Source organism: Scyliorhinus torazame, chromosome 6 (genome assembly GCF_047496885.1).
Source record: "Scyliorhinus torazame isolate Kashiwa2021f chromosome 6, sScyTor2.1, whole genome shotgun sequence".
Lineage (NCBI taxonomy): Eukaryota > Metazoa > Chordata > Chondrichthyes > Carcharhiniformes > Scyliorhinidae > Scyliorhinus > Scyliorhinus torazame.
Genome location: NC_092712.1, coordinates 206,228,370 through 206,238,759, shown reverse-complemented (window position 1 = coordinate 206,238,759; position 10,390 = coordinate 206,228,370). Strand labels below are relative to the sequence as shown.

At 49.6% G+C, this 10,390-nt stretch overlaps 1 protein-coding gene across 5 annotated transcripts in view; it reads right to left on the bottom strand.

Moving 5' to 3' along the window:
• Nucleotides 1-6,864: 6,864 nt before the first annotated feature.
• The window catches only part of LOC140425237 (retinoic acid receptor beta-like), a 325,114-nt gene continuing 321,588 nt past the window's right edge, over nucleotides 6,865-10,390 (bottom strand). For all 5 annotated transcript variants that reach the window (XM_072509317.1, XM_072509318.1, XM_072509321.1 and 2 more), the window contains one exon: nucleotides 6,865-8,415. In XM_072509317.1, coding sequence (XP_072365418.1) covers nucleotides 8,186-8,415 — 230 coding nt within the window. In that variant the 3' untranslated portion in view covers nucleotides 6,865-8,185. The remainder of the gene's footprint in view (nucleotides 8,416-10,390) is intronic.

Genomic DNA, 10,390 nt, shown 5'->3' with positions numbered 1-10,390 from the left:
TCTGAACTCCATGCTGCTCAATAGGTCTCTCTCTCACTGAACTCCATGTTGCTTTTTGCTCTCTCTCTCTCTTTGAACTCTGTGCTGTTCTATTCCTCTTTTCCCTCTCTGAACTCCATACTCGATTCTGGGCTCTGCTCCTTTGTCTCTTGGAATTCCATACTGCTTTACGTGCTCTCTCTGAACTGCACGCTTCTTTATGGACTCTTTCTCTCTTTGAACTTTGTGGGTCTCTCCTGCTCTGTACTCCATCCAGCTTGAAAGGCCCTCTCGCTATCTGAACTTCATGCTGCTTTATGGGCTCTCTCTGAACTCCATGCTGCTTATTGAGTTGCCTTGCTCTCTCTGAGTTTTGGGCTGCTTTTTGCACTCTCTGATCTCCATACCGCATTATTGTCTCTCCCTCTCAATTCTGTCCGTTTATGGGCTCTCTCTGAACTCCATGCTGCTTTATGGGCTTGTGGTAGTATCAGGTATTGCAGTACCCGAGAGGCTGTAGACCATTGGGTAAGTCTAGCAGCTTACCATTGGCTGTTTGGGATGTGGCTCCGCCCTGACAGGCGGGGGATAAGAACAGGTGCCATCCCAGCAGCCCTCATTCTGTACCGAAGCTGCTGGGGAACAGATCTAGTCTATTAAAGCCTTCAGTTATGATACAACCTCGTCTTTGAGTATAATTGATCGTGCGTCAATTTAATAGACTACTCTTAAGCTGACAGGATTGATCATCCGAATCAAGCCGAAGTGTCTACAACTCAGCCCCCATGCGGAAAACTCGGCTGCGATATTTAAGCACTGGCTGGCGTGTTTTAAAGGCTACCTCGAGACGGCCGGAGGCACCCCCTCAGGAGAACAGAAACTGCATCTCCTGCTCTCGAGAGTAAGCCCTGGAATCTTCTCCCTCATCGATGAGGCGGAGGACTATGGTGATGCGATCGAACTGTTAAAGGGACATTATATACTCCCTGTAAACCAGGTCTACGCACGTCACCTGCTTGCAACTAGACGACAAAGACCCGGGGAATTGCTGGAGGACTTCTACCGTGCGCTACTGGTGCTGTGCAGAAACTGTGGCTGCCCGCAAGTTTCGGGCAGCGAGCACACGGAACTTCTAATCCGGGATGCCTTCGTAGCAGGTATGAGCTCTTCAGAGATCAGCCAAAGACTTTTAGAAAAGGACACCCTGGGACTGAGAGAGGCACGGGCCCTGGCAGGGTCCATGGATGTTGCCTTCCGAAACGCGCAGTCCTATGCGCCCGACCGCGCAGCGGCCCCCTGGGCTGCGTGGCATCCTGCAGCGGCAGCCCCACTGACCTTCCCCGTGTCCCCTGCGCTGTAAGATGGCCGGCTAACTCCGTTGGGCCCCGTTGTTTCTTCTGCGGGCAGGCGAAGCTCCCCGCCAGCGCTGCCCAGCCCGCACCTCCACCTGCAAAGGGTGCAGCAAGAAGGGCCATTTTGTGGGGGTCTGCCAAGCACGAGCCGTGGCCGCGGTCTCCAACGACTCCGGACCGCCACGGCAACCTTCCCTTCGGGCCCCAGGCGGCCAGCACTCACCGCCACCCCCCTATCCTAGGGCCATGCCCGACCCACGGCTGCGGCCATCTTGCCCCTCGGACGCCACGCTGGACGGATGGGCGCCGCCATTTTGTCCATCCCCGCCACCATTTTGTTCATCCCCGACCACCATGTGCGATCCATGGGAGACGCCATCTTGGATAGGGCCCCAGGCCCCCAGCACAGCCGACTACATGCTGCCCGATCACAACCCACAACTGCTCCATCTGGCCTCGGTTACACGCTGGACCAAAATCGACCTCGGACACTCACAATAGCAACGACGACGATCTTCATCAACGGCCACGAGACGTCTTGCCTGATCGACTCTGGGAGCACGGAGAGCTTTATACACCCTGACACGGTAAGACGCTGTTCACTTGTTACCTACCCTGTAAACCAAAGAATCTCCCTGGCCTCCGGGTCACACTCAGTGGGGATAAAGGGGTTCCGCCGAGCGAATCTCACAGTCCAAGGCAGGAAATTCAACAATTTGTCCTGCCGCACCTCTGCGCAGCTACACTCCTGGGGTTGGACTTCCAATGTAACTTGCAAAGCCTCACCTTTAAATTCGGCGGCCCTATAGCCACCCTTACTGTCTGCGGCCTCGCGACCCTTCAGGTTGACCCGCCTTCCCTGTTTGCGAACCTCACCCCGGATTGCAAACCCGTCGCCACCAGGAGCAGACGGTACAGTGCCCAGGACCGGACCTTCATCAGGTCAGAGGTCCAAAGGCTACTGAGGGAAGGGATCATTGAAGCGAGCAACAGTCCCTGGAGAGCTCAAGTAGTGGTGGTAAAGACCGGGGAGAAGCATAGGATGGTCATTGACTACAGTCAGACCATAAACAGGTTTGCGCAGCTGGATGCGTACCCTCTCCCCCGCATATCCGACCTGGTGAACAGTATCGCGCAATACAAGGTCTTCTCCACGGTGGATCTCAAGTCCGCCTACCATCAGCTACCCCTCCGCACTAGTGACCGCAGGTACACTGCCTTCGAAGCAGATGGGCGGCTCTACCAATTTTTAAGGGTTCCCTTTGGTGTCACTAATGGGGTCTCGGTCTTCCAACGTGAGATGGACCGAATGGTTGACCGGTACGGCTTACACGCAACGTTCCCATATCTTGATAACGTCACCATCTGCGGCCATGACCAGCAGGACCACGACACCAACCTCCGAAAATTTCTCCAGACCACGAAAATCCTTAACTTAACGTACAATAAGGATAAATGCGTCTTTAGCACCTACCGCCTAGCCATTCTCGGCTACGTAGTGCAAAATGGAATTATAGGCCCCGACCCTGAACGCATGCACCCCCTTATGGAGTTCCCCCTCCCTCACTGCTCCAAGGCCCTGAAGCGCTGCCTCGGGTTTTTCAGTTATTACGCACAGTGGGTCCCCAACTACGCAGACAAAGCCCGACCCCATATCCAGTCCACAACCTTCCCCCTGTCGACGGAGGCCCGCCAGGCCTTCTGCCGCATCAAAGCAGACATTGCAAAGGCCACGATGCTCGCCATCGACGAGTCCCTCCCCTTCCAGGTCGAGAGCGATGCTTACGACGTAGCTCTGGCCGCCACCCTCAACCAAGCAGGCAGACCCGTGGCCTTCTTTTCCCGTACCCTCCATGCTTCCGAAATTCGCCATTCCTCAGTCGAAAAAGAGGCACAAGCCATAGTAGAAGCTGTGCAACACTGGAGACATTACCTGGCCGGCAGGAGATTCACTCTCCTCACTGACCAATGGTCGGTGGCGTTCATGTTTGATAATGCACAGCGGGGCAAGATAAAGAACGACAAGATCTTGCGGTAGAGGATAGAACTCTCCACCTACAACTACAAGATCTTGTACCGTCCTGGGAAGCTAAACGAGCCTTCCGATGCCCTGTCCCGCGGCACATGTGCCACCGTACAAGTGGACCGCCTCCGAGCCCTCCACGAGGACCTCTGCCACCCGGGGGTCACTTGCTTTTTCCACTTAATTAAGGCCCGCAACCTGCCCTTCTCCATCGAGGAGGTCAGGTCAGTCACCAGGGACTGCCAAATCTGCGCGGAGTGCAAACCGCACTTCTACCGGCCAGAGAGGGCGCACCTGATTAAGGCTTCCCGTCCCTTTGAGTGCCTCAGCATGGACTTCAAAGGCCCCCTCCCCTCCACCGACCGCAACACGTATTTCCTGAACGTGATTGACGAGTACTCCCGGTTCCCTTTCGCCATCCCCTGCCCAGACATGACCACAACCACCGTCATCAAGGCCCTCCAGGTTATCTGTACACTGTTCGGTTTCCCCGCGTACATACACAGTGATAGGGGGTCCTCCTTTATGAGCGACGAACTGCGTCAATTCCTGCTCAGCAAGGGCATCGTCTCAAGCAGGACGACCAGTTACAACCCCCAGGGAAACGGGCAGGTAGAGAGGAAGAACGGAATGGTCTGGAAGATTGCCCTACTGGCCCTGCGGTCCAGGACTCTCCCCGTCTCCCGCTGGCAGGAAGTCCTCCCGGTGGCCCTCCACGCCATTCGGTCGCTGCTCTGTACAACTATCAATCAGACATCTCATGAACGTCTCCTTGTCTTCCCCAGGAAGTCCTCCTCCGGGACCTCGCTCCCAACCTGGCTAGCGACACCCGGACCCATTCTGCTTCGGAAGCACGTGGGGGTGCACAAGTCGGACCCGTTGGTCGAGAGGGTCCACCTGCTGCACGCTAACTTCCAGTACACCTACGTGGTGTTCCCTGATAGCCGGCAAGATACAGTCTCCCTCCGGGACCTGGCGCTCGCCGGAACCCCACGCGCACCCGAACCATTACCCCCACCCCCCCCCCCCCCCCCCCACAGCACCTCACTGGGGGGTCAGTGCTCCCGCCGCTCCTACCTAGGCCACCCCATCCACCGATGCCCCCTACAGGCGCCCCCCTCTCGCGTCAACCGTTTGCCCCACCAGCGCCGCCTAGAGGTGACGAAGCTGCCATGGACGACGAAGCCACGCTCCCGGAGTCGCAGACGCCCGGACCCCCACCAGAACCACCACAGAGGCTCAGACGATCTAGGAGGACGACCAGGCCACCCGACCGACTGATTGCTACACTGTAACTGTAAATGAACACTGACTGTATATATCTTCCACGCTTGAAAATACTCACGGTACCTCCATATCTGATCATACCATGTTCAATGCAATTGTAACCACTGGCCGCCACCCCCGCCAGACTCTTTTTTAACAGGTGAATGTGGTAGTATCAGGTATTGCAGTACCCGAGAGGCTGTAGACCATTGGGTAAGCCTAGCAGCTTACCATTGGCTGTTTGGTATGTGGCTCCACCCTGACAGGTGGTGTATAGGAACAGGTGCCGTCCCAGCAGCCCTCATTCTGTACCGAAGCTGCTGGGGAACAAATCTAGTCTATTAAAGCCTTCAGTCATGATACAACCTCGTCTTTGAGTATAATTGATTGTGCGTCAGGGCTGTCTCTAAACTCCCTGTTCTATGGACTCTCCCTCTCTGAAACTCTCGGTTGCTTTGTGCACACTCTCTCTGAACTCCATTCTGCATATTAGCTTCCTCTCTACGAATTCCCTGCTGCCTTAATGGATCTCTCTCCGAACTTTGCACTGCTTCATGGCTCGCTTCCTGATCTCTATGCTGCTTTGTGGTTCTCTGTCTCTCTTCACTGCTTTATGGGTTCTCTCTCTGATCTCCAAGCTACTGTATAAACTCTCTTTGTCTCAGTGAACTCCACACTACTTTATGGGCTCTTGTTCTCTGCAAACTCCATGCTGCTTTATGGACTCTCTTTCTCTCTCTGAACTCCAGGTTGGTTTGGGTGGTATCTAAACTCCGCTATACCGAATGGGTTTCTTTCTCCGAACGCCTTGCTGCCTTATGGGATCACTCTCTCTGAAACCTGTGCTGCTTTAGGTCTTTTCCTCTTTCTGATCTCCATGCTGCTCTATGCACATGCTCTCTCCCTGTGAACCTTGTGCTGCTCTATGCACTCTTTCTTTCTCTCCAAACTGTGTGCTGCTTAATGAACTTTCTTGCTCTCTCTGAACTCCATGCAGCTTTATGCGCTCTCTCTCTGATCTCCACATTGCTTTATTGGCTCTTCCTTTCTCTAAACTCCATACTTGCTTTTTGCGCTTTTTCTCTCTCTGAGCTTTGCACTACTTTTTGGGATCTATCTCTCTCTAAACCCCATGCTGTTTTGTGGGCTCTCTTTCCCTCCAAGCTCTGTGCTGCTTTATGCATGCTCATCTCTCTCCATTGCAATCTGTGCTGCATTATGGGCTCTCTCCCACCCTGTACACTGCACTGCTATGTATGTGGTGTCTCTCTCTGCACTGCTTCAGGGTCTCTCTCTGTGACCTCTACACTGCTTTGTGGTCCCTCCCTCGCTTCCAACTCTGTGCTGCTTTATGGTCTCTCTCTCTCTCTGAAATCCGTGCTGCTCAGGCTCTCTTTCTCCAAACTCCATACTGCCCTATGGATTCTCATACTGGATTTCTAACTTATCATACAGTATCTTAGTATGACAATTGTAGTTGGCAACACCGTATAAACTTACTTGTCAAAAGCTTCTTGACTTCACAACACGCTTCCCTCATGTTTCATAAACCCACTTGACCTGACGTGGTTCATAAAGCCACCCGCCTCGCTGAAAATCTCAAACTTAGTTAAATTCCAAATGGAGATAGGCATTAATATGGAGGACCTGTCAGTTCCGGTGTGCCTTGGATCATTACCCTCTATGTTTACCACGCCGGTTAAATTGGCGGCTGGCAGAAATGTGAATTTACGGTACCCGGTCTCCATTTGCAGCCATCCAATGTGTGTTTGCCCCATGTCGGGACAGCAGAATGCTTCAGTTACAGAACTCTTGTTAGATCCATGGAGCGACCCACATGAGTTAATACTGTCCTACATATCCAAATTAGCTCACTGGCTGCGAAGTGCTTTGGGAGATTTATGGTTTTGAGAGGTGCTGTGTAACTCTAAGCTTTTCTTCTCTTTCTTCAGGGGGGGAAAGGAGAAAAGAGACAAAAAGATAACTTCTGGAAAATGAAATTTGTTCGAAAGAGGAAACATTGCTCCATATGTAAAAAACAAAACAAAAGCTATGTATCTGAAGTCCATATCCATGTTCAATGTTGGCTATGACATCTAAGCGCATTACTTAAAAATGTAGTTAATGGAAACAATGTTGACTGTGCGTTTTCATTAACTCTGGCCATCAACTACTCCAATCTGTGTAACTTTTATGGCTAAATGCGTTGAATATTGCAGGAAAAATGAAGTCCAGAGCACACTGTAAAATAAATATACTTTATTCTTTTGCCAGGAAACTTGATGGAAAAGGTAACAGTATATGAACATAGAAAGCATTGTTAAACAATCTCAATGTACAAACTGAGCCAGTAGAAGTACAGGGCAGTCCTAATGCTAGAAAACAACATCCCACTAGTGTTTCGGACACTACAAGAATGATTCAATAAACTCAAATTACTGTACTCAAGAACAAATCTACGATAGAACACGCTTCTGCAGAGAGATATAATGTGTGTTAGCCACCAGATGACATTTACTTACTGGCTCATGTACAAGCAAATAAAATAACAAAATAACACTGAACAGTGTTGTGCCTTGGAGGCTATCGTTACTGCAATCAACATGCAGCATTTAATGTTATCTCTTGATATGTTGCCGAACATGAAATGAATCTGCACAGCGAAATAATTAAACAAACATTTTTACTAGCTTTGTATGCTAGTACAAAACCAATAGGCAATGGAGGTACCCTACCGCAAAAAATATTATGTTCTGACTAACATGTAGGCAAAGAGTTGTTTTAATTTAAAAAAAAATCTGTTACTTAAGTGCTTGTGAATTGTAAACATTCATACAAACAACATGGTGGTGTGGGCTAACTGCCAGTGGGAAACAATTACAACCAGCACAAAGTGCTAGTATTAAAAAAAAAATTAAATATCAAACGTTGTTTCTCATTGCAAAAAGAAGTGGAAATATGTCTTTGTTTATTTAACAAAATTGAATGCTGGTGAGCTGAGGATAAAGTCCCAACCTTCAGGCTTTGTTTGACTAGAAAATGCAAGAAAATACAACAGTAACATTGAGAATAATAATGAACGTCCCATATTGTCTAAACCAGAGAATCCTGTGACCATAACTCACCTTATTTACGTACTTAGGCTTTGTTCCATAACTTGGTGTATGTATTTAGACATGTTATGCAAGGCAATGAGAAAGCACCAGAAACTCCAGCATAGAAATTTAGAATACATTGAGGAGTAACTCTGCAAAATAAAGTAATAATCAGAGTTCTACATCATTTTCCACAGCTTCTTCCCAGCATGCAATAGTGGACACACAAATGGGCTTGACCAGGTATCAGTCTTTGAACTGACTGCATTCAATCCAGGAGGACAGGATCTGGCCAACACAGTTCATAATTCAGTATTTTCATACTCAAAAGTCCATTAGGTCAAGAGTTACAGCGGTTTAAATGTCGAATATTACACTTAGCAACCTGGTCCTTCAGGCCTTGATGTTTCAGAACAAAAAAGGAGAGAAGAAACTATCACATTTGGGAGTGGTTGTGGTCACTGCGCCATTTACTGTGTGTTTGGTACCTGGCTGTTTGGTCCATTGGCTGCAGAACTGGGAGACAGACTGGGGCTGGAAGTTGCTTCTAGTGCTTGACTGCTGCTCCCAGTACTCCCTGTGCTTGTGTTTGCTGTGGGTGCAAGGGGATCATGCCCTTCTGAGTTTTCCAGCATTTCTTGAATAAGGGGTGGCATTGATCCAGGAATCTCCAACTTAAGTGTGATGACACGCTCTGCACCTGTATGCAGACAAAGATTTCCTCTTGGTTAGGGCCAATTTTATTTGTTACTTTGCCTTAATATTCTATACACACAACTTTACTCAAACAATTTCAGACCACCTTTTCATAAATCTCTTTTAAATCTCCTTAATTATTAGTTGCTGCAGTGAAAATAGTTTCATTGTCTCAGGTTGATCATCTTTTTTTAATAATGCTCCATGGAAATGCACACAGTTCTCTAACTGAAGCCTGACCAGTTTTATTAAATATTTATCATTAAAAAATGTTTGCCGTACTACAAAGCAGTACTATCCTCAAACACCATCATAGAAATCACAGGGCCAATCACATCAGATGAAGGTGAAAACATGTCACTCATTGTCCTTGAGAAAATTCCCAAAAGGAAGCACCTTCAATCTTTCTCTTTTCGGCAAAAAATTGGCAGATGGATTATAATGTTGGAAAATGTGAAGTTATGCACTTTGGTAGGAAGAATAAAGGAGCTGAATATTATCTAAATGGAGAAAGACTGCCAGTGGGAAACAATTACAACCAGCACAAAGTGATTTGGGGATCCTCGTGCATATATCACAAAAAGCTAGCATGCAAGTTCAGCAGGTAATAGGAAAGACAGATAGAATGTTGGTCTTTATTTCAAAGGAAATGGAGTATAAAAACAGGGAAGTCTTGCGAAAACTTTACATGAGTCTAGTTTGACCAAACTTGGGATAATATGAACAATTATCCAAGGAAAGATAAACTGGGATTGGAGGCAGCCCAGAGAAGGCTCACGAGGTTGATCCTGAGTCTGGAGGGATTTTCTTATGAAGAGAGCTTGGGTAGGCTGGGCCTGTGCTCATTTGAGTTTAGAAGGATAAGGTGCAAGCTTTTTGAGACATATAGGATTCTCAGGGGGTGTGACAGGGTACATGCTGAGCAGTTGTCTTTCCTTGTGAGAGTGTCTAGGACCAGGGGGCATAATCTCAGAGTAAGAGGTGACCCATTTAAGACAAAGATGAGGCTGGGTTGTTAAGTATGCTCAAGACTGAGATAGAGAGCTTTTTAATCAGTAAGAGCATCATGGGTTATGGGAATAAGGCGGGAAAGTGGAGTTGAGGATTATCACGTCAGATTAGTCATGATCTCATTGTGGAACTCGCTCGACGAGCCAAATGGTCTACTTTTGCTCCTACATCTTATTGTCTTTTGGTCAGTGCATTGATTATTGGAGTAGTTTGTGTGTGATCTGGAAGGGCCAAGTAATTGTCAATAGCCATATAAAGCAAACTCGAAAAGTGGCTACTGCACCTTAAGATGACTCTTTCTGAGAACATCTCCTCCTAACACGCAGTTTATTATCTTAGTGAATCTGCATCTTACTATATCACATTCAAAATGCAGTGACTAACTTGTGCTATTTGTAAGGTAGATAACATTTCAAAGGTTGTATGACCATTGGACACACAATAAACAGTCAGAGACAATGGGCGAAATTCTCCCGAAACGGCGCGATGTCCGCCGACTGGCGCCCAAAACGGCGCCAATCAGACGGGCATCGCGCCGCCCCAAAGGTGCAGAATGCTCCGCATCTTTGGGGGCTGAGCCCCAACATTGAGGGGCTAGGCCGACGCCGGAGGAATTTCCGCCCCGCCAGCTGGGGGAAACGGCCTTTGTTGCCCCGCCAGCTGGCGCGGAAATGACATGTCGGGGCGGCGCATGCGCAGGAGCGTCAGCGGCCGCTGACAGTTTCCCGCCCATGCGCAGTGGAGGGAGTCTCTTCCGCCTCCGCCATGGTGGAGACCGTGGCGGAGGCGGAAGGGAAAGAGCGCCTCCACGGCACAGGCCTGCACGCGGATCGGTGGGCCCCGATCGCGGGCCAGGCCACCGTGGGGGCACCCCCCGGGGTCAGATCGCCCCGCGCCCCCCCCAGGACCCCGGAGCCCGCCCGCGCCGCATTGTCCCGCCGGTAAATAGGTGCTTTAATTTACGCCGG